At 36.2% G+C, this 27,845-nt stretch overlaps 1 protein-coding gene across 4 annotated transcripts in view; it reads left to right on the plus strand.

The window, feature by feature from the left end:
• LOC129745261 (nuclear hormone receptor HR78) overlaps positions 1–21,103 on the plus strand; it is a 50,902-nt gene extending 29,799 nt beyond the window's left edge. The window contains exons 1-5 of one of the 4 annotated variants that reach the window (XM_055738220.1): positions 1,691–2,308; positions 2,479–2,830; positions 9,973–10,819; positions 19,228–19,505; positions 19,562–21,102. In XM_055738220.1, coding sequence (XP_055594195.1) covers positions 2,494–2,830; positions 9,973–10,819; positions 19,228–19,505; positions 19,562–20,016 — 1,917 coding nt within the window. In that variant the 5' untranslated portion in view covers positions 1,691–2,308; positions 2,479–2,493 and the 3' untranslated portion in view covers positions 20,017–21,102. Of the gene's footprint in view, positions 1–1,690; positions 2,309–2,344; positions 2,831–9,972; positions 10,820–19,227; positions 19,506–19,561 lie in introns of those variants that run through there. The other 3 variants (XM_055738218.1, XM_055738217.1, XM_055738219.1) reach the window with 3 other exon arrangements.
• The last annotated feature ends 6,742 nt before the right edge of the window (positions 21,104–27,845 follow it).

Raw genomic sequence — 27,845 nt, forward strand, 5'->3', positions numbered from 1 at the left:
ATCCAAAATCCAAAATTGGAAACAATTTTCGAATAAGATAATAGTTTCTATTTATTATGAACCAAAAAGCCAAATTTCAATCAAAACCCTCAACCACATTTTTTTAATTCGGAATTTTCGGTTTTCAATTTCTTTCTTTTATTTAATCGTAATTCAATTTGAAACTGAATTAAAATTGAGAAAGATGAAATTGTTTCAGATTTTTCAATTCTGGGTCACCTTCATGAAACATTTCAAAGTCTCGATTCTGCATAAAATTAACTGTTAACTGTAATAAACTGTATAAAAAGTCCGAAATCTGAACAGAACACCGAATTTTAATAAATGTACTTGGAATCACATCATCCGGAATGAGTTTAACCCAAGCTTCCCAAATATATTTCCGCAAGACTCCGGGCCGAGAAAATTCCAACAATTCTATCATCAAATCTTGAAAAGTCCAGAAATTTAAAGTTCTCCAAAAAAGTCGAACAATATCATGAAAAATTTGGAATTATTCAATAACGATCAAGAAGAAAAACATTTGAGAAATTTTTTTTTCGTCGAAGAACATCAGCCAATTTTGATTCATACTTTGAGTTGTTTAGATAAAATTTGCCCAAAAATGTTGTTTTGGACGCAAAAACATAATTCTGATTACATTTTTTTAATTGTTCAAATAAAGTGAATAAATACGGGCAGTCTGGCCATTTTAACCTAGGATAAGATTTCGAGGTTTTAGTCTAAGTTTTGAGTCGAGATGTCAACTCTTGAATCATTTTATTTGTTCTTTGAAATTTTAAGCTCAAGTGGGGGTTCGCCCTCCCTCAAGTTCCTTAGGCCATGGTCATGAGTCATGAATAAGAAAAAAGTTTAAGAAATCAATTTTCTTATTTATTGTGTATTTTTGATATTGTAAAATAACTAGCTTAATTTGAATTTTGAAAAAGATACGGTGATCTTCTCTGAATTGAATTATCAGCTTTGGGTGAATTATATTTCCGTTTGAAAACATGCGCTTTTACAAAACTCCTAATGTTAAAAAATGTATTTCGGCAAGAAATTTTTGATTTCAATGAGAATTGATGATCCTGTTCTTGCCTAGCTCTAAATATTCAGATTTGAAGGCTTTATGAAATCGGCCTTCTTCACTTTGCGTTTGTTTAAACTACAAATTTTAATACATTTAGCAATTTCTAACTCTGCATCATTTATTTCAAATTAAATTCAATGGTGATTTAAGAAAAGCTTTTCACCCTGCTTAGTGAACTGACTTAAAGGTGTGTAAGTTTTTTTTACCTTCATTCAATAAATTGCAACCCGCTGAGTTAAGCCGTAGAGCAGCTCCCATCATCCCCCCTTTCCACGAACATCATCGGGGAAGTCGAAGTAATGTTAGACGCCGCCGCCATCAAGCCAGAGTCAGAGCAAAACAAGAGCATATTTAGTGGAGAATAGCTGGTAGCATATTGAGTTGAGTTAAGTCGATGCCGATGTTGATGATGATGGTGATGACTGTTAGACTGAAGACAGCAAAGGTGTTCGTACGAACTTCAACCAAGCAAGCAAACCAAGAGCATCGGCTGGCTGCAGAGCAGCTAAATCAGAGCAACCGCGAGGTTCCTAGTCGGTTTAGTTTAGTTTAGTTTAGTTTAGTTCAGCAGCAGAAGGAGAAGCAACAGGAAAGCAACAGAAGGTAGTCAGCCAGCCAAATAGTGAGTTAGTTGGGTGTTGTTGGGCTAGCCGAGAGCTTTGACCTCTATCTCTTGCGGACTTGGACTTGGGCCTAATACTTCTGGGTAATGTGTACGCATCGTGGTCGTATGCTTTGGGCGGGGGAATGTACAGGTTGAAGGAGAGCAAAAAAAAGTTATTGGTGACGTAACGTGTGGTTTCTTTTTCTGGATCGGGCGAAGGCCGGGCTTATTCAAAGAAGAAGAGAGCGCTGCTGAAGCTAGCGAGATGTCTGTCTGTGGTCATTCCAGTTCGTGCTCTCGCGGTGACCACCGGTGTCAGTGAAGAAGTCAAGTGCAACCGCGAGGTAGCTTTCGTTGTCGGGTGCCCGTGAGAAGTGAGATGGTTATTGACTTGGGGCAATTCAGAAGAAAACAGGAAATCGAACGACCTGTCCACCCGGTGCGGAGTTATTTTTATTAGAGCTCGGTATTGTGTGACGACGAATTACAGTTATAACTATCTGTTGGGAGTGTTGGGTTTGGGTTTTTGTGCCGTTTCGTTGTGAGGAAGAGGAAGATTGGAATTGGAATAAGCATTGAGAGGAACCGTTCCCTGTGACATATTTTCCCCCGCAGCTATTACATTCATATAGGTAGTTTGGTTTGACCTTTATCAATTATCGTTATAGTTGTTTCCACAAAATCAAGCACCAAACTCTATGCACCCATATCACATGTGACCTAGAAAGAGACCGTGTGTGCGTTACTGCGTGCGTTCTTACCCCAAACTTCACTAATGGAGCCCCATAATTTCGATATCAAGCCGAACCTGCAACAGATGAAGCTGGAACCGGGATCGCAACCGTTCGATGACAGTAGCAGCAAATCGATGGCCGGAAGTGGATCGGGGGTCGGCGCCGGAACTCTGCAGCACCTTTCCTCCCTCAACAGCATGAGCATCGAGCTGTGTCTGGTGTGCGGCGATCGGGCTTCCGGTCGGCACTATGGGGCCGTTAGCTGCGAAGGTTGCAAGGGTTTCTTCAAGCGATCGATTCGCAAACAGCTCGGGTACCAGTGCCGGGGGTCGATGAACTGCGAGGTGACGAAACATCATCGCAACAGGTGCCAGTACTGCCGGCTGCAGAAGTGTCTGGCGTGCGGAATGCGAAGTGATTGTAAATCAGTTGAAAGCCTATCCACTAACGATGAATTTTGGTGGAATTCTCAGATTTGTGCTTGATCGTAAATTTTTAAAATTATTTAAAAAAAACCTAGAAAATTGAAAAAACTTTCACAAAAAAAAGCAAACCCTCCTGCCTGTGTACTCAAGCCAAAACGTCGAGAACGAGGTAGCAAATTGTTGCACTCGAAATTTATTCCGCTGCTGCTGCTGGCTAATTGAACTCTCCCGGAACCAGCAGGGGCAAATGGAATGATAATTCAACAGTTGAACCGTCTGGGTTGGGAAGGTTACAGTGAGGTTAAAATTGATTTCCGAACGATAACAAATTTGCAGCGATGAACTGCTGGAGTTCAAAGCCGTTTAACCATTGCAATTTTATAATTAGGAAAAAAACAAATTTAGTTAAAATGTCATTCGTAAATGTATGGAAACAGGGTAGCGACGTGTTGTGAATTTATGGCTGTTTTGATAGATCTGGGACAAATTTTATTTCAACGGTAGATCAGCTGTCATAACGTTATATGATTTAGTATATTCAAGAGTTTTTACCCTAATTCTACCGATTACCATTTTTTGCGAACTGGAGCTATTACGTGTTCTGTTTCTATAGAACATTTTTGACAGGAATAAAGGTTACATGACGAATCATTTGTCGATTCATAAAAACTTAAAAAAAAATCTAGTTGGTTTACCCTTGAATTTTCAAAATTTTACACTCCGTGGGAATGTTTCCCAAACATATTGCAGTCAAAATTTCCATTGTGATGATCAATTTTTCAACACGCGCTTCAGAAGCGTAGAACATCTACTGGCAGTCTTACTTTTTTATCATTCTTTTAACATTGCAACTTTTATTAATGTTAAACCCAGTTTTTTGAATGCAACACTTCGTTTCTTGAATATCTTTTGAATGCATCAATGGAAATTGATGAAATTTTCAGTGAAGCTGTAATGTAATGTGTACATGTACGAAATTTGGTGACAATCTGTCAAGTGGTTTTTGAGATAGCATCCAATACTGAAGTTCATTGACAAAATTTGTTGAACAGGATCAAGAAAAATCCAGAAAAGTCCCAGTAGGAGACCCAAACTATGATTGTTCGATCTTCTGGAAAAGATCGATTCCCAAATTCGATTCAGCTGAACGGTTCCAGGATCGATCTACCTAAAATATCGGAGCAAAAAGATCGATTTCTTAAGTTCGATCTTTTAAATTTTGTGAGGAGTGCTGCATAAGGGCTGCTATATGTGCAATATCATATGTATGAGCAATAAAAAAATTTTCAAATTCAATAACAAAAGTCATGAAAGGTTAGACTTTGCTTAAGTGTTTAGGCATGACAAAAATGTAATAAATATGTGCATTTACCCATACGCCATAATTTCAAGTTCAAAATATAGGCTCGTTAGTTAGAAATAAGTCTAGTAAATATTGTAACTTGATTGATTGAAACAATTCAATCATTTTAAATAAGTTCACTTGGTGAAATGCTAATTTTGAAAAGGCTACGGATTTTTAGTGTTTACCACCAAATTAGCTACAGGTTCTCGCACAAAGATATAATGTTCAGTTATCATCTGGAAGCTGGGAGCTGAAGTTCAATTCTTCATGCATCAGAACATTTCAAGTATAATTTCCATTGAGAGTAAAGGCAATATTAAAACATTAATTTGAGGAATGTGATTATTCAAATGTAGATAAAAAATGAACGCTTTATGTTTCTAGCAATACTTTTGATTGTGGTCGCATTTAAATGCTGAACAGCCTTCTACCAAATTTCAATTATTTAACTCGAAAGTTTCGATAAGAAGATAAATCTTGAGCTGAGTAAAATGCTATAAAATATTGATGCTCCATTCGAGGCTGAGTAAGCTTTCAATTGACCGTTCTATGGTACTTTCGATTACTGGAACATTTGATAAAAGTTCTGGTCTTCCTCAAGAGTGTAGAGGCGAAAGACTTTATCCATTAGTCCGAGATATTTAGATTTTAGTTAGTGTTGTTTTAAAACAATACTATGCATTAAAGGGTTAAGTCATGTCCGGCTCGATCATGGCATGGCATGGAAGCCCCAAAATGGAAAGCAGCTTTTAAGATGGTGCTGGTATCACAATTCTGCACGAAATTGATTCTCAAAATAAAAACATAAAAAGACTTCAAAAAATCGAAAGATCCGATCGAAAATAAACCCATTAAATCGATTTTTCCAAAGCTAAAGAATCGATCAAAAAATCGGGAATTTGAGTCTAGCAAAGATCGATCCAAGATCGACCAATCCTAACATGAATAGAGGAAGTGATAAAAAAGTAAAAAATTTCTGACTGGTTCGTCTAGCTTACTTAAAAATATGCTTGACTTCATTTCTATAAGATAGAAAAGCTGCTCACCGGTAAAATAAACAAAATACGGTGGTCAAATCGTGCGCGAAATATTTGGACTGCTTGTAGGGAGATATATTGAAAAAAAATTGTAGTGGACAGCGAAACGAATATTTTAGCGATCATCTGGCAGCTTTCCAAACAGAAAGTCTCGCCCGTATTTCCCAGAGATAAACAAGCAGAAAAAATTAAAAATTTAATGTCTGGAGCTTGAGGAGGCTAACTATCTATGTAAACTGCAAATTACTCAGTCTTTCATAACGATTAACTCGATAAATGGCTAAATATTCAATGAAGACTGCCTCCAAATGCGACCGTTTACTCTGCAAAGCTCTTCAAAAGGTACCACAAAGTTTATACTCTGTTTTAGTTGGATCTGGAATCGTGTGATTACGCAAAAACGATGGTGGAGTTATAAAAAGTCAAATATGTTGTTTTGTGCCGAGAGAGAACCATCGACTAAATTTGTTATAACTTCGACCAAATTCAAAATTTAGAGTTATTTTGAAGGTCAAGCTCCAGGAAATAGCAAATGTAATAAAAAAAAAGCCTTGATTGGAAAAAGGTGGATCATTATAGACCGTGCACGTGTTGCCCAAAAATAAAAATAGAAAAATTTCTTCATTGGACGCTATCTCAAAAACCACTTGACAGCAAGGTTAAACCCCCCAACCTTTAAGATTTTTTCCAAGTAAAATTTCCTCCGTAGTAATGGAAGATTATTTGATCTTAAAATGTATTTGAAAATAAGTGAAAACAAGCAAGTCAGAAATTTTTTCGCCTCCGGCAGAATTGCGACCCTTGGCTTGAGCCATTTCGATCCACGACACTATTTGCCGTTAACGAATTGAAACTAACTTTGATTGTAGATTTCAATTTTCAGTTCAATCAACCTTTTGTATTGAAACTCAAAACTTGATATAAACAAACCCACCTTGTCTTTTGAATGGGTTTTTATTAAGAAGTGTAATTAAAAAAGAACAGATTTTGAAACGAACCATTTTTTTTTATTTAAAAAAAATGTTTATGTCATTAGTTATGTTGATATAAAATATTCTTAAAAAACCAATTTCAGACTCAATTTTATTTCGTGGTTTTGGTTCTTCCAAATGCTTAACAAAAAGGGTTTTAATAATTTACACAAAGCCACAAAATTTACATTTTTCTGCGGTGCAATTAATTTAAACGGTAATTTAATCTTATTTGGGTGCCCCGAATCTAAATATGCAATTATTTTTATCAGCTTTTGTTATTGAAATGACTTTTGAAAATAAGTAAAAATCATTAGACAAATTTCTGCACTTTTTTTTACAAAAACTCGAATCAAAAACATATTATTTAAAAATAAAAGTTTAATATGAATTATCAACTTTAAACAGAATCAAGTTTTTTTTAACTTTCTGCTGTAATGTCAAAGATACTTGTAATGTTATGTTTTAATTTTTTAACTGATGAATTTTTCTTATTAGATCATGCATCATTATCATCAAAATATTTTTCCTTAATTGGATGAAGTATGATAAACTAAATCAGAATCAGATTTTTCAAAAATGTAGGTTTGTTAGTTAATCAGTAATCAGTTATTTTTGATTGCACTTAAAACTGATACATTTTTAAACTCCTTATCATTTCATATTTTGTTTTCATTTTCGAATAAATTTACAGAATTTTATAGTACAGCTTTTTTCAATTTTATTATTAACTTGCCGAATTTAAATTTGGCTTTGTTTTTTTATTCTTAATTTTCGTTTTCTTAAAACATTAGCCTTTAACTCCAAATTTTTAATAAGAAAAAATAGTTTCCACTTTCTGTTCTTCCTAGGAGCCAATATTTCAATCGAAAGTGACAAAATACTCAGAGTTTGTAATTTAAAGCTCAAAAACCTGCGATTTAAAATTTATAAACTTTTTATTAATATTTTTATATGAAATCTTGTTTTTTGGATCGATCATGATTTTTAAATTAATCTAAAAAGTTTGAAAAATTGTTCGAAGTAGCAACTTTAAAACTAATTAAAAATACGCAGTGTTAACTAAATTTGATTTGTGCTTTCAATATGAATAACAAAACTTTGAACTCCTAATTTTGAATTTTTGATCAGTTTTTTTTCATCATTCACTTTATTACCCATTTCCGCACATTTCTTTTTCAGATTGATTCAATATGAAGTTATTAATTTACGTTATAAAAGGTTTTATTTCTGGCTTCTATAACTGATACTTTTAAAATAAAACTAAATATATTCTTATTTTTTATCAAATTAAATTGAACCATGAAACATTGAATAAATTCTGTTCAAAATTCATTTCTTCTTCAGTAATTGGTAATTTACATTTCAAATCGCAATTAAATATTTTTTGTTCAAATTAAAAAAATATATAGCGGAATTTTTTAGTAAATTTTCAGTTGAAGATGAGAGGAAAAGAATTTTAAGTTAAGATGAATAAAAATAAACAACTTTAATCATTTTCCTAACAACTAATAATGGTAAGTTTTGCACCAGATTGGAAATTTATTTAAAAATTCAGATTTGTTTTTAACTCTGTATTTTGGAAATGCTGGATGCAAAGCTGAATTTTTAGTGCGCATGCATGCCATTTCGATCGATTTATGAACGGTACTGCATGTGAACTTTCAAAAAGCATTTTATACCTTTTTTCACATTTAGAAAAAGTCAAAAACATACAAACCTACATAGAAACTAAACACTGATTTTAAATCTATTTATTATCCTTCATTTCATGACGGATCAAGATTTTGCCTCGATTTTCATATTTCAGAGAAACAATGTTTTAACTTAAATAAATGTTTTTCGACAGTTCTTTGAAAATTCAGTTTAAAATGCTATTTTTTTTTATTTCTGACATCACGAAGGAGCGTTTTAATTTTTTTAAATATAAAAATTTTTAATTTATTTAACATCTATGTAGAAAACTGCAAAATTTTATTTTTTTCAAAACTATCTGAGATTCAAATGTGTAAAAAACTCAAAGAGAAAACTTATTTTACTATTTCTCACAAGTCAAAACTACTTCCATTTATCGACAAAGCCTTTTTTATCAATGTCTTTGTAACATTTTACGATGATTTAAAAAATTCCAACATTTTTCAACACTCCCAAATCAGTCGAAATCGGCTCTTAAATTAATGGCACCAATGCGGTTTTTGTTGCTTTATGCTATCAGAAATTTATACTTCATTTAATTTTTTTTAAATTATTTCTATAACATCGTTTCAGATATTTAATTTTTTTGTTAAAATTAAATTAAATTAAATTTTTGGACCACAATTCACAACGAGAAATGAAATTCAGAATTGATAAAGACAACACGATATTCTTGAATCACTATTCTAAAAAATATATAGTATGCTCAGTCGTAGTCAACTGCTTTATAAATATTTTTATTTCGTTTCTCCCGATATTATAAAATTTCAGAAGTGAAAATCTACGGGAAACTCCAAATCATTTTCATAAGAGGTTTTAAACGCTTAGTCCGGTAAGAAATGCATCTTTGGATATTTCCCATCGATTCAACAACGTTACAAAACCTTTTTTTGCCCTTTTTCTTAAGTTTTCGATGCAATTTAATGTTTTATTTCCACTTTCACCTGAAATGTATAGAAGCCTGAAGAATCCTATTTAATTAGAATAGTTAAGAAATAACATTATTTATTTCTTCATGTTACAGTTTTAAGCAAGAGTACTTTTAAGATGCCGTATTCGGAAGTATTTTGAATTAGTCCATAATTCTTGTTCTACATTCTTGGGAAATATATTTAGTCTAGAAAGAGATATGTTGCAAAAGTATCCTTGAATTGCTTTATCTTGCTCACTTCTCAATTAAACTTTATTACTCCTATAAAGAAATTAGTTGCCGACTTAAAAACTATATTTACTTAATCTTTTAATCTTTCCGAATATGTATAATGTTGTAAAAAATTAATCGATTTATCCCGAACTCAGAAGAAACCGTGCTGTTAATTTTTCCAATTTTTTTAAACATAGCTCGTTCAACTTGAATTTATCTTTTAAATTTGTTCGAAATTCTATTGAACATTATAACGTCCTACTAAATCTGAAAAAAATATGATGAAAATACTTAATTTTCTATGGAGTAAAAACTTTCCAAATCAAAAATTTAAAAAATGGTTTAATATGAAAACTTGAAAAATTAATTGATATATTTCACTTATTAGTGATCGAAATAGTTTTACTAACAATATCCGGTAAAATTTGGTCAAAACCTAGGAAAGTTAAGAAAAAGAAACTTGAAAAAAAACAATTTTTTCATTAGAGTTCATCAGCAGAGTCGTATTTAAGGCTTTCAAAACTTGCTCGAAAAATTTCGTTTTAGGCTAAAAAAAATGTTTCACAACAGAATTTTATTTTCGGTTGGATTTGAGAATGAGAACGAAAATAAACTCGGGCCAAACCCAGGCTTTTCCAATTCCGGAGAAAGCCGGGCAATCTGGCAACCTTATTCTAATTACAGCATACAGTAACAAAGGTCAAAACTTAGCTAAAATTCTACAGTATACTGAAGTCTTCACCTGGAAAAGGCCAAAACTTCGAATAAACTGTGAACTATACTATTTTCTTTCTTCTGACTAAAGTGTCTCTGAACATAAGTCTGAACTTATCAAAAAGTTGAATGTGCTTTTTTTAATAAAAGTTGCTGCACAAATCTGAGAATTCCGTCACGATCCGAAAAATGACGCTCAATAACGCTAGTTTTTTTTACTCCCAATATCAGCGGTTCAACATGAGCGGAAACCGATTATCGACAAGAAGGACGGTCAATCGGGACCGAATCCAAACAGCAAATACAACCCGCACCGCAACAAAGAATATCACAATGAGCAGAAAGCGAGTGCCGCAGCTGCTGCTTCCTACCTGAACATCTTCCCCGGCTTCAACCTGGCCGAATTCACGGCTAACCTGAGCAAAAGGACTAGCAAATCTCCACCGGTTTCGTCCCATCTGTCCTCGACCACAACCACTTCGACGCCACCAAATCCTTTTAGCAGTATTCACTCTCTGAAACAACAACAGGAAGAACGTCAACCAACTCCGGCCGATTCAATCGCTGCCCTCATCGGACTGAACACGACGGCAGCAGCGGCCGTCGCAATGTCCAGCCTTGGTCCTCCCCCGCAACAACAGTCACCCTCAATCGATCCCCCGGAAATGCCTAGCAAACCTTCCCCCTCCCTACCTCTTCCCATGGACACCAGTGACGGCCTGCAAAACAGTTCCCTAGAGAAGAACCTCATCTGCAACTCGCTCGAGTTCATCCAGAACCTGGAACACGAGCTGAACAACAACGTCAACAACAACTACGGCATCAAATCCGAGCATCTCGGAAACGGGCGCTCGGTTCCCACGCTGGGCCTTGACGATCCGGATCGGGACGAACAGGACTGCCTCAACTTCGACTACGGGTCTCTGGAACTGTCCGATAGCTGCATCAGCTTCGACATTCAGGTCCCCAATGTGCTACCCAACTATCTGAGCGCCCATTACGTGTGCGAGACGGGATCCCGGCTGCTTTTTGCCACCGTTCACTGGATGAAGAAGAACCACCTGTTCGGGATGTTGAGGTGAGTTGGATCTATCTTATAACAATTGAAGGGGAGTTAATGTCACATCATGTCACCTAGTTTAATATGAAACGTACATATATATATTTGGGCATACTGTAAACCCAAAGAAGAGGTTGCTCTCTCAATGCCGATTATAGCTCGTCCAAAAATGTGCTAACACGTGTTTCTCAACAAGGATGACATCCCAACTAACACAGATGAAGCTAACTAGCATTATTAAGTTTTATCATGGTTTCACGAATAAAGTTTATAAAGGGTGTCCACGATGAAATTGCCACACACAAAATTGATTCGCAAAATTCGAGTTTTCAACCGATTGTCATCACATTTTCAGGGGTTGAAAAATAACTATTACTTCATTTTACCATTTTACTCGTGTTTTATTTAGAGTCCATACGCAAATACCCGCACCTTGGCCTTAACTCCGGCCATAAGATTCTGCAAAATCTGTGATCAACCGGTTTTTGCATGTAAACCCATACAGTTTCTCGACAGTCTTCATTACCTTAGGTCGTTTAAGAAGGTGCTGCTCCATAATTGCTTCATAAGTACTTCTCGATAGGGCGAGCTCCGGAGTGTTGGGAGAGTTGAACATTTTCGGCACAAAATTGACGTTATTGTCCGCATACCACTTCAGCACGTCCTTGGAGTAGTGGCATGAGGCCAAATCCGCCCAGAAGATTGTTGGGACGTTGTGGGCCTTCAGGAGAGGAAGCAGCCGCTTCTTTTTTTTTATTAGTTGATCTCACAGGTGGTATTCCAAGGCACGGCGAGCGACCGAGTCCCCCCAGTATGATACTCTGGGTCCATGGGTGAAATTGGATGACTCATGATATTAAGTACACCTACGCCATAATGTTCACCTGGGGCCTCTGGCCATAATTCCCATCTGGACCTGCACCGAAGGCTATACCCGAGAGTAGGCGCTTATGCGCTCATCGGCAACTCCAGTTCGAGTCAACTCCAGCATATATACACTGCCTCTTGTTACGATTCAAGACTAAGGACCTCTCCTCTAACGACTTGAGGTCCGGCCTTTACTCGCAACTCGAGACTAGCTTGGTTCCCACGACTATCGTGCGCTCACCAGCCGGCTGCAGTCGACGAAGTGAAGTCACCCTACCCGAGAGTATTTCGCAGCGTAAATACTCTTCCCCCTACGAGTTCGACTACGAAGAAGGTATAGTCTTATCCCCGCAGCTTCCCTCGTAGAGAGCGCGTTTTACTCAAATACTCCGCGGCGGTGGAGATATCCTGCACAACGTTCGCGACGTACCTAACAGCTCGGCATACACAGAAGGTAGAGTCTTATTTTTGTATGCTTTACTGCTAGGATCGGACGCAAACTACTCGAATGCCCCCCGCCAAAAGGGCATTCTGCTCTGACCGTGGTCCGGTCTTCCTCCTCCCTTTTTGGCTGGCAACCCTAGGATTTTTGCCCGCCGTGTGCCGAATCGAGAGCAGCTTATCCTAGACTCGCGCCTGTCACAGCACACGTACGGGTCTTAGACGCTTGCGACTCAGATGAATCCCGTCGGTGATGTCATCCTACCCGACTCGGGTGGCTCATCCGACGGCGACGTGAGACCACTCTACCCGAGAGTACTCGTGACTCGACGTGAATACTCTTCCCCCTACGAGTTCGACTGCGGAGAAGGCCATGTCTTATCCCCACAGCCTCCGTCGCAGAGGGCGCGTTTGACTCGGATACTCCACGACGGTAACTTTGAAGGCATCCTACACACAGACGCGCGATGTACCTAGCAGCTCGGCATACGCAGAAGGTATAGTCTTATCTTTGTATGCTTTACTGCCAGGGTCGGACGCACACTACTCAGGTGCTCCCTGACGAAGGAGTCACCCTACACCGGTCGCGGACTGGTGCTGGTTCCAACTTCTCTACAGGGCAGTCATGATCCGGGTGAATCCATCGTTGACCACATGCCAAGTATTGGCATCCTCACACATCCTCCGCACGATGTTGTCGGCTGTCGTGCCTGGTCCGCAGGCTGCAAGCATGTTAGCACGTACCCCTTCGAACCTCGGACAGTTGAACACTACGTGATCTGGTGTCTCTATTGTGTCACTGCAGGTTGGACAGGATGGCGAGGCCACGTGTCCAAACCGATGGTGGTACTGCATGAAACATCCGTGACCAGTCAAGAACTGTGTCATGCAGAAATCCACCTCTCCATGTCTCCGGTCAATCCAGGATCCGATGTTAGGGATCAAGCGATGGGTTCATCAACCGCTGCACACTGCAGAGCTTTTGCAGGTTACACTGCCTGCTCAAGGCTGCCTTCCAGGCTGCCGCTCCGTACCGCAGAATGGATGAGGTCACACTCGCTAGGACTCTTCTTCTGCTGCAGCGGATCGCCGAGCTGTTCGACATGGCCCGTGAGAGAGCTGCTGTTGCCATTGCCGCTCTTTTACAGGCATAGTCTGCGTGGGCCGTAAAGCTCAGCCGGTCGTCGATCATCACCCCACGCTTGGACTCGATTGCACACGGTCCAACTGCAATCGTCCCTGACTGTGCTGAGATCAGGTAGGTAATAGGCACCATCTTGGTCTTTTGGTGAGCCAGACGTAAGCTCTTGGAGCGCATCCAACTTTCCACCTTCTGGAGCCGCTTCTGGAGTCACACTTTCATGTACACCTGTCCGTTCATCGTGTCCTGGGTCACGAAAGGTGCACCCCGCTTGCGGCACGTGCAAATGGCTTGCAAAACCAGGAATTTATTGGCAAATTTGGAAATCTTCTGAGTGCGGACATACTCTGGATCGCTGAACTTATCCTTGGCCGTGAGAAACAGGTTGCCGGAGATCTTTTTGAAGTCGGCCTTCACATATGTTTCGTCGTCCATGATGCAGCATTCAACTTTCGTCAGCATGTTGAAGTACAACTTCCTGGTACGGGTTTTGGCGGACTTGTTCTGCTTCTCGTCGTGATTAGAGGCCTTTTGTACCTTGATTGTTCGAAGCCCAGCCTTAGTTTTGGCCTTCTGGACAAAACTTTGGCGTCGGTTGAAGGTCCCAACTACGCGGTTATGATTTTTTCTGTTGTAGGGAATACTTTTTCCTTCACTTCTGGGCTTCTGATCGGTGGTCAATCGTTCCTCGAACCGCTTAATCACTCGCGACATCGTGGAATTCGCGATTCCCAACGTTTTAGCGATGGAAAGGTGCGAGAGATCCTTGTTCTCGTGATAAATGCGCAAGATTTTATCACGCACGAGCTGTTCTTTCGACTCCATTTCCGCGAGTTTTGATCACAGGACTTTAAGACTTGCAGGATGTAAACAATGCACTATGAACTAAATCCATCCAAATTTTCAATAAAATCTACCCAACAGTTAAAAAGTTAGAGCAATTTCATAGTGTGGCAATTTCATCGTGGACACCCTTTATTCTTGTTTCGACCATTTGTTTTCAGGTAGTTTTGAAAACGCTTATATAGCTTTCACTAAACATACTGTTTCAGTTGTTTTGAAAGAGTTATGAATGCTCTGTTAAAACTACAATAAAACACATACTTAGAAGTTCGCTCCAAGCTTTCTTTAGCATGTTTTATAATAGCACTCAGTGCTTCATTATTAGATTGTCATAAAACTTAGTGACAGTTCTCGATCAAGATGCCAAAACAGTGCACGCTCAGGTTGGATTGCACATATTTGAATCTCCTAATTAATGTAAAAAATGATCAAAACATTAAAATATTAATATCAAAGTTTTCACGCTATCTGGGTAAGTTGAAACTTCACTAAGACGTGATATTAACAATGGCCTCTTTGTTTGATAAAGTAACAAATGTGCATCAGTTTTTGTATAAAAAAATGTTGAAAATCATCTTTTTTATGTACACATCATTTCTAATTAACTTTTTTGGTTTTGACAAAAAAAATTTTTTTAAAAAAATCATGGAATAAAAGATTAACTTTTAAAAAAAATTACCAAAAAAACGGGAAAAGTGATCAATAAAGCTCTTGCAAATTGGGTGAGAAAGATATGTTTCCCTTTCGAGGCCTGAACTGATCATTCAGGTTAATTTTATGGTCACACACCGTCATTACGGCCGACTGTTAGTGATAACTTTGCCATGCAATTAGCAGTTCCCAATGATATCGCTACATGATTTGTGATGTATCATTACATATTATCCTCAGCGCATCAAGCCATCCGCCCCAAATGAGAAGGGTCGTCCCATCGATGGAAAATCTTCCAATTTTTATACTTTCAACTTTTTTGCACTCTGCCTGTGATCCACTGCCCTTCCATTTTCAATAACAGCGCACCCCGGAGAAGGTAAATAAAACCACAATCGTCATCAATTTCATTCGCTCACTCAGTGGCTGTCCTGGGGCCGATTCAACACGTGGAAAGAAAAAAAAACAACAACAATCGACGAGAGACGATGGACGGACGGGCAAATAAAAACACCTTTCACCACCCTTCACATTCACGAGGAAAAAAAAATAAAAAATAAAATCAAGCGACTCTCGCTTAACTTGATGGTAGACCATAATCACTAAACCTTATTCGAGAGCATCAGCATCAACTTTTCCCGTAAAGTCGCTCAAATCCCGCGCCAGCAATTATGTTTCAATGTCTTATGAGCAACTGTAAACTGTAACAACGCGGTCGGTTTCTTTTTTATGCGCTTTGCTTTGGTTTAAACATCGATTGCTGCCCTCATCATACTGGAGTAGACTCCACCCAGTGAACAAAACCACATTTAAATCTGATTTTTTAAGTTCCAAACTTTTTTTTAGATTCAAACTGGTAATTTTTTTTTCTCAAAACTAAAGAATTTTTTTTTCGGCAACCTTGGTTACAAGTCTGGGCTAGAATGCATCAAAATGCAAATTAAAGATCCAGCTTTTGATTCTCATTTCTTTCTGGTGGAATATGATTGTTTTGCATTGCGCGTTTGTTAATTTCAAATTTCATCCATTCAAATATTATTTTTTATGATTCAGCTAGAAGAATTTTTTGTAGTATTTTTTATCCCTAAATGTATGCAGCACCTTTATGCTTTTTCTTCGAAAACATTTTTGACTGAAAAAATTTAAAATTTAATTCAAACAAAACCAAAAATTACTGCAATTGGTACCTTATACATCATGGCATCAAAAGTGTATCAAACACTGTAAATTTTCAAACGTTTTCATTTGATTTTTCATTAAAAACAAAATTTGTTACAACTTACCCCTTTTTCTCAGTAGGTTGACAATCACATGTTTTTGTAATTTTAAAAATAACTGATGAAACTTATAAATTTTTTGATTACTTAAAATTGATGTCCCATCAGCATTGAAACTGTTGATATACAAACAGTATGATTATCTGTGAACATTAAGTTTTTAGAAGCTGTTGAAGTTGAAAAGTGTCGCATGAGGCCCCGGTTGATGGTAATAAGTTTCAGTATTGTATCAATGCTTGAATCTTAAATGTGAATTTCTCCGGAAATATGCGAGGATTTACGAATGAGGATCAAATTATTAAAACGTAACGTAACTAATGATAAACAAAATATTTAAATAATCGGGGGGCTTCTGCAACAAATAGATAAAAATTCAGTTCTATAGTTTTCAATTTAATTTTAAGTTAAATTAAACTTCTTCTGAAAAAAAGTTCTTTAGAACTGAAAAAATGCTTCAAATAAAAAAAAAATAATATGGATATATTCATTGTAGAATCAAGATAATGGACATCAAGAATTAAAGAATCAAATCTTGAAATTATCTCGAAACGTTCAGGATCCAACTTTTTTTTTAACAAGTTTGAAACAGCAGCTCGAAAGTTTCGATAATGAATGAATTTCGATAATGTATGAATTTCGATGAACTCTGAAATCTGATATCTGAAATCTGAAATCTGTATCTGAAATCTGGAATCTTAAATCTGAATCTGAAATCTGAAATCTGGAACCTGAATCTGAAATCTGAATCTGAAATCTGAATCTGAAATCTGAATCTGAAATCTGAAATCTGAATCTGAATCTGAAATCTGAATCTGAAATCTGAATCTGAAATCTGAATCTGAAATCTGAATCTGAAATCTGAATCTGAAATCTGAATCTGAAATCTGAATCTGAATCTGAAACCGAAATCTGAATCTGAAATCTGAATCTGAAATCTGAATCTGAAATCTGAATCTGAAATCTGAATCTGAAATCTGAATCTGAAATCTGAATCTAAAATCTGAATCTGAAATCTGAATCTGAAATCTGAATCTGAAATCTGAATCTGAAATCTGAATCTGAAATCTGAATCTGAAATCTGAATCTGAAATCTGAATCTGAAATCTGAATCTGAAATCTGAATCTGAAATCTGAATCTGAAATCTGAATCTGAAATCTGAATCTGAAATCTGAATCTGAAATCTGAATCTGAAATCTGAATCTGAAATCTGAATCTGAAATCTGAATCTGAAATCTGAATCTGAAATCTGAATCTGAAATCTGAATCTGAAATCTGAATCTGAAATCTGAATCTGAAATCTGAATCTGAAATCTGAATCTGAAATCTGAATCTGAAATCTGAATCTGAAATCTGAATCTGAATCTGAAATCTGAATCTGAAATCTGAATCTGAAATCTGAATCTGAAATCTGAATCTGAAATCTGAATCTGAAATCTGAATCTGAAATCTGAATCTGAAATCTGAATCTGAAATCTGAATCTGAAATCTGAATCTGAAATCTGAATCTGAAATCTGAATCTGAAATCTGAATCTGAAATCTGAATCTGAAATCTGAATCTGAAATCTGAATCTGAAATCTGAATCTGAAATCTGAATCTGAAATCTGAATCTGAAATCTGAATCTGAAATCTGAATCTGAAATCTGAATCTGAAATCTGAATCTGAAATCTGAATCTGAAATCTGAATCTGAAAACTGAAATCTGTAATCTGAATCTGAAATCTGAAATCTGAATCTGAAATCTGAATCTGAAATCTGAATCTGAAATCTGAATTTGAAATCTTAATCTGAAATCTGAATCTGAAATCTGAATCTGAAATCTGAATCTGAAATCTGAATCTGAAATCTGAATCTGAAATCTGAATCTGAAATCTGAATCTGAAATCTGAATCTGAAATCTGAATCTGAAATCTGAATCTGAAATCTGAATCTGAAATCTGAATCTGAAATCTGAATCTGAAATCTGAATCTGAAATCTGAAATCTGAATCTGAAATCTGAATCTGAAATCTGAATCTGAAATCTGAATCTGAAATCTGAATCTGAAATCTGAATCTGAAATCTGAATCTGAAATCTGAATCTGAAATCTGAATCTGAAATCTGAATCTGAAATCTGAATCTGAAATCTGAATCTGAAATCTGAATCTGAAATCTGAATCTGAAATCTGAATCTGAAATCTGAATCTGAAATCTGAATCTGAAATCTGAATCTGAAATCTGAATCTGAAATCTGAATCTGAAATCTGAATCTGAAATCTGAATCTGAATCTGAAATCTGAATCTGAAATCTGAATCTGAAATCTGAATCTGAAATCTGAATCTGAAATCTGAATCTGAAATCTGAATCTGAAATCTGAATCTGAAATCTGAATCTGAAATCTGAATCTGAAATCTGAATCTGAAATCTGAATCTGAAATCTGAATCTGAAATCTGAATCTGAAATCTGAATCTGAAATCTGAATCTGAAATCTGAATCTGAAATCTGAATCTGAAATCTGAATCTGAAATCTGAATCTGAAATCTGAATCTGAAATCTGAATCTGAAATCTGAATCTGAAATCTGAATCTGAAATCTGAATCTGAAATCTGAATCTGAAATCTGAATCTGAAATCTGAATCTGAAATCTGAATCTGAAATCTGAATCTGAAATCTGAATCTGAAATCTGAATCTGAAATCTGAATCTGAAATCTGAATTTGACATCTGAATCTGAAATCTGAATCTGAAATCTGAAATCTGAATTTTTTGGGGGAAAAATTTTGGGCTATCAGTTTACTTAAATGGCAAAGACGACTATTTATTTAAGATCCAATGTTTCAATCCTTATTGGATCATCAGGGACTGTAATTTTATTACATGTTGACACAGTTTGATAAATCAGTTCACTAATTTTATAAATTGTTTACAAAAAAAAAGTCGTTTCTACCCCCGAAAAACTTATTTAAAAGTCGAAAATCGATACCGGAATCTGAATCTAAATTTGAAACCCATTCCGTTGATTTTTGGAGTGGTAATTATGTTCGGGTCATGTACCCATTGATCTGATTTTAACGGTCGCCATATCTGGTAGTAAATTTTAGTCTTAAAAAAAGAGTTTGCCTGTGCCTATCTAAAAAAATTAGTGTAATTTTTCAAGATTTTTCTGAATGTTTGATTTGTCAAGTTATTTAATTGATTCTTTCCATTTTTATCGTTTTTTTTACAGCGACTCCTTCCAATCGGAGCTGCTGCGGCAAACCTGGCCGGAGCTGTTCATGATCGGGCTGGCCCAGAGCAGTGGGCAACTTTCGTTCAACACCATCATGCTGGCCCTGATCCAGTACATGAAAACGCTGATCCTGAACAAAAAGTACGGCAACGACGTTATCAACTATCTGATCAAATACGTGCTGCTGATCCAGGAGTTTGTTTCGGAACTTCAGAAGCTCAATCTCACGGATCAGGAGTACGCCTATATGCGACTGTTGTGTGTTTTCAATCCCGGTAATATACAGGCTGTTTTTTGTTGGAGATCAATTTTAAATTTTCTTTTTTTGCAGACAACGTCCTTCAGAACAACGTTAAAAACCAAAATTTAGCAAAAATTCAGGACATGGTTCTGGCCAGCTTCCGGGACTACTACAAGAACAAGCACAGTCGCCTGATGGCAAGCGGAAGTGAGGAGAACATTCGAGGCAACCTGGGCGATGAAGATGACGATGATGACTATTATGAATCGAGTCATCGACGGGTTCAGCAGCAACGACCCAATCTGGAACAGAGGCTGGTGACGGTGCTCATGAAATTGCCTACCCTGAGGGCGTTGAACTCCAAGAAAGACCTAGAGGATTTGTTCTTCAGCAATTTGATCGGTCAGGTGCAGATAGAACACGTGCTGATGTACATACTACAGACCAGTGACGGGGCTGCCACTTTTGCCGAATTAGTGCGGAATTACGGAGCAAGCGCCTTGGTTGGTTCCGGTGGGTCTCACGGAATGGACAGTGATGATTGAACTAGCAGAACCTTATAATTTAAAGCAAAAACGTTGAATGATTTGTGGGTCTAGTGAATGTACAGAACTTTTTTTACGTTGACGTATTGCTATGACGTTCTATCCAGTGCCCACCCTATTTGTCACATGTATTCATGATTTCATTTAATATTTAAAGTATTATTGTGTAAAGTTTACTAAGAAAAACCACCGACTCAAACAGAACTTAAACGACTAAAATGTGGCCTCCAGTAATAAACTATCAACAGATGACTGAAAATGGACTATGAAAACAATAACAAAAAAGTAAAACTTGTCCAACTCTCAAAACGTGCAACAGGCCTGTTGAACAGGCTGAAAAAAAAATTCTGATAAATATGAATACAAGTCGCTTCCAAAGGTTTCATATGATAGCATAATTTTTTCCTCTTCTACTAACCTCTTACCAAGCTGCAATAGTAACATTTAGTATATTCGATAACTGCACGATTACTTTTAATTAGCTCTCCAGCTTATGAGCTTGTAACTATACTACAGGCTCAGCCAGGAGAAAAAAAAGTATTAATCAACAAACTAGAAATTAAGAATTTAAAAACCGTTCTGTTGAAATCCTTAAGGAATGATTTACTTAATATTTAACATACATGCGTAGTTTGAAAAACCTGATCGAACGTAAAAGTTTCGAGGATCAATTGAACAGTGAAGCTAGTAAAACTAAAAAAAAATGAATAAATGAATCAAATCAAAAGAGGGTATCGTACCTGCAGATTATATTTGACAAAGTTAAGCGAATGTATTTAGGCCGTACAATGTTAGCGAATGACATTCGTTAGTTCGTTCATCCACCACACGGCTCTAAGATTATGATGACATGAAACATGTGTGCGTTAAGGATACCCTTTAGGAACTGAATAGTGTACTTTAGGAGAAGCGATTAATAATGTTATAGAATTTGTAAATTTTAAGAAAATACAATAACATATTTCATAATGATTTAAGAAATAAACGCGTACTGTTAATAAGAAAAAAGTGAGTCTATCTAATTGATTTTTTTTTGTATCGAAAGGCAGAAAACTTAAAGACAGAAACAAAAATGAGGTAAGGAGGTACATTTCAAAAAACTTCTAAAAAATTATAAAAATGTAATTTAAAAAATTGTAAATATATGGTTTCGAAGTTATACTTCAGTGAGATATATTTTTATTTAATTTTTTTCGATTCTGTACGTTTGTTTCAGTTTTGAGATGAGGGTTTTTTTTTATCTGACAATTTGCGCCTGGGGTCTTCAGAATCTCCCCGAAATTTGAAATTTGGTTAGTTTTTCCGACTTAAAAATACATGTTATTTTTATGATTTCTAAAAATTTCATTTTTCGAGTAAGATTCTGTTAGATTTTTTTGTAAATAAAATAAAACCATATTTCAAAAGTTCATAACTCTGTTATTTTTCAACGGAAATCATAAAGTAGCACATCAAAACGCATTTAAATTTGATCAGATTTGCAAGTAAAATTAAGTTATGATCTTTAACATGAAAAACTGTACATAAGCTTTAAATGGTGTCTAAAAGTACCGTCTGTATCACCGAATATTCTGCAAAAATACCATTGTATAGCCCAATCAAGCAACTTTCATCTGAAGATACCAAAGTGGGCCAACAATTCGTTTAAGAGTTATGAAAGAAATAATGACGATAAATATCTTTTTTTTTTGTATCGAAAACAAACAATGGTTGAACAACTGCACTCACATAAGGAATGTATCGAAAATTAACTATAAACATATTTGGGCCTTTTCCTTACTTACGCGTGAACGCGCACTGTGCTCACCGGTATGTAGGATCTTGATCTGTCAAGAGTGAACCAGCGCTTTGTTTAGGCTTGAAACATTCGTTTCTCCCAAAATGTCGCGAATTTAAAAAGAAGTTTAAATTCGTGTGTTGGACACTTGGATGCTAGAGAAGGGCATCTCGATGAATGAAGTGGCGAAACGTTTCGGCATTCATCCGGCGAGCGTAAAATCCATCATCCACAAGTTCGGGGAACACTATACGTTCGATGATTTGCCAGGAAGAGGCAGAAAACCAGGACCATCTGACCCAAATCTGGACCGTAAGATAATAAACCTCATCAACCGGCATCGATCAATGCCCATAAAGGATTTGGCGAAAAAAGCTGCGACATCGATCGGAATGGTACAGCGGATCAAGAAGTGGAACAACCTGAAGATATACAAGAAACAGAAAGTGTCCAAACAAACGGCTGAACAAAAATCACGAGCCAAAACCAGAGCCCGGAAGCTGTATCAACGGATTTTGCAGAAGCCAGATGCGTGCATTCTCATGGACGATGAAACTTATGTATGTAAAAGAAGATTCCACCCAAGCAACCAAAAGTCACAAATTTACTTGAATGAAGGCATTGAAAGTTACATATTGGCTGACAAAGAGAATCAACTGCCCAATTCCCTTTAGTGAACTTTATGTACTCATTAATGAACTTGAAAGTTGCAAAAGTGATTAATATGTACGTTGTATGTGACTTGTTTTGCCCACCCAAGCAACCAAAAGTTCGAATATCACTTAAGGAACGAACTAATTAGTTCATATATAGCTGTACAAAAGTTCTGTGGAACTTTTTTGCTGTTCAAAATGTTTTTTCGAGGTCCATGGAACTTCATTCTTTATCAAGTTCAGCCAATACTCAAAAAAAGCTCTAAAGTACTGTTTTGGTTTCTGTTTCTACCTTTTGGAAACTTTCAAGTTTGTATGAAGAAAAACAATCTACTTGTTACGTGCTTTTCATTTTTTTCAAAATCAAGTAGCTATCAAAGGGTTGCAAGTCTTTTTGTACAGCTCAATAGTTCGTAAAAAATTTCTGTTGTACTATTTTGTAAACCTGAAAGTTTTTAATTAGCTCCAACGGGCGTTCAAAAGCAACTTCGCATTATAGAAACTTAGAAGTAGATTTAAAGACTAAAATCTACTTTTTTCGAACTTCAACACGTGTTTGCAAAAATAAACACAATGTGAATTACACATTTACTTCCGGAAGAACTTTTTAACAACTTGAAAGTGGGAATTAAGTAGAAATTAAGAACCTGAAAGGCATTTAAAAGGAAATCATCACATCGAGTAAAATCGTTGCCTACTCATGATGTTCATATAGGGCAACCAGTATGGATCTCAACTTTCAAGCGGTGAGCTCGGGTTCGAGGCTTGGTAAGAACATGTTTTTAAATGTAATGTGAGTTTTTAACAAATATGCTTGATTAATATGAATCAAATTAGCGGACTTGAGAAGGCAATTGAAGGAGCGAAAGAGTAATTTTTTCAATTTTTTATGCTGCTTATAAAGTGGATTTTGAAGCTGTAGAAGTGTTTGGCGATATATGCGAACTTTTTGTCAACATTGAAGTTCGTTTAACTACTTAAAAATTGAGCTGAAAAGAAGTTGTATTAAGCTGATCGAACCTGATAGAGGAAGGTTATCCGAACTTTTGGTTGCTTGGGTGTGCAATCAAATATGAATATAATAGATTCAATTGTAATGGTATAATTGATTCAATTGTAATGGTATAATTGATTCAACTGTAGATATGATCGATTCAACTACAATTGTATGATTGATTTTAGGCATTCAACTATAAATATAATAGATTCAACTGTAGTGGTATAATTAATTCAACTGTAAATATGATAGATTCAACTGTACCCAGCCAACATGAAATCGTAAAAGAAATCATCGTCGAACTCGTATATAGATGCCATTCAAATCGGAATCGTAAATATGTACACTTACCATTCGATCATATCGTTTATTCATCGTAGAAGATGCAACATCCCAATGAAATACGACTTAGTTTCGATATGTTGGATGAAGTCGTATTTAGTTCCACCGATGTCAAATGAAATCTTATAACGATCGCATAAGATTTCTTAAGAAGCATTTTATTGGTACACAAATTACTTTCGAATCGAAATCGTAAATAACTTCGAATAAATTCGTAAAGAATACTACGTAAGCATCGTTTTCGTATCACGTTGTATGTTTACTAGAATGTCACATTAGTAGGCAAATTAACATCGTGTCTTTCCGATATAGTTACAAATATTATAACAAGTTTAGCTATATTCGTATAATCGGTCACTTTACCCACGATATAAATATATTTAATGCGATCAAATCAGATCCATATTAACAGATACTTAGCGTTCGCTCACATTTCATCATGATATTAAAACTTCATCGTGATAAATCGTGTTCAGTGGATGTGCAATTTTGCGATCGTGCTTGCAATTTTGTATCAGCATTTTAATTTTGTGAAAGTTGACGACTAAAGCAAACAAGCAAACGGATGAAATAAAATGATAAAGGTAGGTTTTGGAAAAACAACATTGGACAGAAACCTCACTAACATTTTCCTTTCAAAAATAATAGGATTACTCTCCCCTACTAGGCTCAGACTAAAAAAATCCCGCCGGATAATTTCCCGGCGATTTTCATGTGACTACATGTTCACGGACAGAATTGTGACCCGGCAAATTCCGCTGTAAACCCGAAAGAAAGAGGCGTCAAAGATCCTGAGGGAGGCATGGAGGCGGTGGCAGTTAGGAAAATAGCGAGCGGGACAATGCCCGGTTGCGGTACATACGAAAATATAATTAGTGCATTTCAACGTTAGTTATAATAAAAATCAGTTAAAATCATCAACTAATTTTATTTCTTGCTAGCGTCGTATTTCAATCACAATATTACACATAACATGCTACATAAAGTGGTCCACAAAATAGCTTTATGATACAAATCGTACATGAGTACATCCCAACTCACATAAAATATCGTTTAAAGAGTCCATCAAATGTCAAATTGCATCATATCGTACAAGCTTACAACACACATCTTATAAAATGTGACTTAAGTTGTCAATCGATGCTAAAATCTCTGAACATCGTATAACACTGCAACACATCTCGCATAAAAGGTAACATAAGTCGACATTCCATCCAGCGTTACCACATATACAGATTTTTCAGTGAACATACAGATTTTTTTGAAATTTTCAAACCAAGAATCTGTATATACAGATTACAGATAATTGGAAATTTATACAGATTTTATACAGATTTTCAGCAAATGAAAAAAATTCTATGATATTTTGATTATGCTTTGAGTTAATCGAGAATAATCTCCTTTGATGATCCAACGTTCAAGCCATCAATTGTCATGCTCACAAATGAGAAAAATCTTCCAGATTACAGTTCGGAACTGCATCAATGCAAGGGTTTGAAAAGAGTTTTCAAACCTGTGTTAGAAAATCATACACCAAGATCAGACATTGCATTACACGAAATGTAACTTTTAATGGTACCTAGTTAAATATTATTGACTAACTTCAGCTGCAGTGAATAATTTTCTTGCAGTATACAGCGATTACAACTAAATACAGAAACTGATCAGAGACAATTGACACAATTTCCAAATCCCATCTGATTGTTAAACTCCGGTTGGACAAAGATCGTTGCATTTTACAAAACATAGCCACTTTAAAGTTGGTGTGACCTTATTTTTTACATGTAGCGGTAGCGGATATGTATTTTGTTCGTTGTATCGGAAATATAATTTCGTGCAATGTTTCGAAGTCGCAATTATTTGTACAAACAAACCAAAAAGCGGATTGCCTGTAACAAAATCACAGGATTAAAACTCGAACAAGATCGAACAAATGTCGCAGTACGCAATAATGAAGAGGGCAACTAGATTAGTGCGCCACGCATTATAAAAAAGGTCGCCGTAGTGCAATGTTAGTATCCGGAATTTTGAATACAGATTTTAATACAGATTTTTGAGATTTTATACAGATTTAAAAGATTTTTTGCCTCGAAAATACAGATTTAAATGTGGCAACGCTGATTCCATCGTCAGATTGCTTCGAGTCATACAAGAGTACAAAACATTTCGCATAAAGGGTCACTTAAATCGCCAATCCATCGACAGATTGCTTCAAGTCGTAAAAGAAATCGGCACACTCAGAAAAATACTATTATGTATGCCATAAGATTCTCTTATGAAGTGGCGCCATAAGAAAAATTAATGAAATTCATAAGATTGTCTTATGACGCGAATGAATTCTGAAGATGAACGCCTACTTCAATGAGAGGTTGTTGCTTTTCATAAGAGATTCTTATGGAAACAGTAAATCATTTTCTAATAAGAAAAATTCTCGATATATCATGCTGAAAACATTCACTTTATTGTTTGCCAAATTTGTTTAAAATTAAATCCTTCATTGTCACCATCAGCAGCGCATCAACAGACGGCTCCATCAAAGTTTTTTTTTTGCCGCATCTTAATCTTCGACCTTTCGTTTTTTTGCCGATCAGCTTGCTGAAAAGTAAACAAATAATGTATTTTGGTTTACTAATATATTCAACGTTCACACCAAAAACATCAAATCGAACTTACCATTCCGGAGATAACAATAACATTTAACATTGAAGGAAAACTATAATAACTATGAACTGGCGATTGCTTCGTACTGTTAGATGATGAAAAATAAACTGATGCTATGAATGAATGTGTTCATCATTTTTTCACAATGCCGTTTCTTCTATTTTTCATAAGAACATCGTATGAAAATTGAAAGAATTTCATAAGACTCTTATGAAAAATTAGTTTGGACGCAAAAAAGTGGTTCATAAGATGTATCTTATGAAATTTATAATAAGATTTCCTCTGAGTGCACACCTCGCATAAAGGGTGACTTAGATCGCCAATTCATTCCAGTTTGAGCCGCCGTAGCGCACACACGTAACCGTTCTTCTTAGGAAGCGAAATTAGAATCGAGATCCGAATCTGGAATATTTTAATAATAATAAGCAGTGTTGAAAAGATTATTAATAGTTTGACCACTAATTTATCGAAATGAGTGTAGAAGTAGGTGCCCCATTAGGGGCACCTATGGATGTCGTTTGTACAAGTGAAGAAAGGACACCACAAAACGGGAAAAAAGATGGCGGAAAAAGAACATTCGAAAAATTTCTTTATGCACACAGTGACATCGGTCCATATAAAGTGATAGTGGAAAGGGGTGCAGATGAAAAGGAAGAAAGTGTAAATAAAAAAGAAGAACTGAAACCGCCTGGCATCAACAAGATCTCGGTTGGGATGATGCTGAAACAAAATGGGTTTACTAAAACAGTCATGGACATCAGAAAAATAGGTCGATCGAAAGTTTTGGTCTATTTTGATGAATGGAAAGAGGCTAACAGGCTTGTAAATTGCAAAAACCTTCAGCTGAAGAAATATTCAGCATACATACCGAAAGGTTTTGTTTCGGTAAAGGGAGTGATTAGTGGAATCCCGGAAGACATAAATGTGAATGAGTTGCAGAACGAAATTGAAACGAATAAGAATATTGTGGAGATCTTTCAGATGCACCGTTGGGTCAATAAAGTTAAAGTCCCAATTCGAAAGGTAGGTGTTGTATTTCGCTCAAACAAGCTCCCAGATTTTGTAAGAGTTTACTCTGTGAACATGATTTACATATGTAAATCGAGCCATTATGTGCTATGCTTGCCTTCGTTACGGGCACATAGCAGATAACTGTAAAGGCAGAAAACGATGCAACAATTGTGGCAACGCAGAAGAAGAGGACCACGATTTCGAAAATTGTGGGAACTCAACAGAATGTGTACACTGTAAGAATAATCACAAAGCGTCTGATCCAAAGTGTCCGGAACGAGCTAAACAAGCTGCTATTAAAAAGCTAATGGCATGTCAAAATTTGACATACCAGGAAGCCAAAGATGAGTTCAGGCTAGAAACTCAAAATGGCTTTGATATTCTCTCC

The sequence above is a fragment of the Uranotaenia lowii genome, chromosome 2 (assembly GCF_029784155.1).
Source record: "Uranotaenia lowii strain MFRU-FL chromosome 2, ASM2978415v1, whole genome shotgun sequence".
Lineage (NCBI taxonomy): Eukaryota > Metazoa > Arthropoda > Insecta > Diptera > Culicidae > Uranotaenia > Uranotaenia lowii.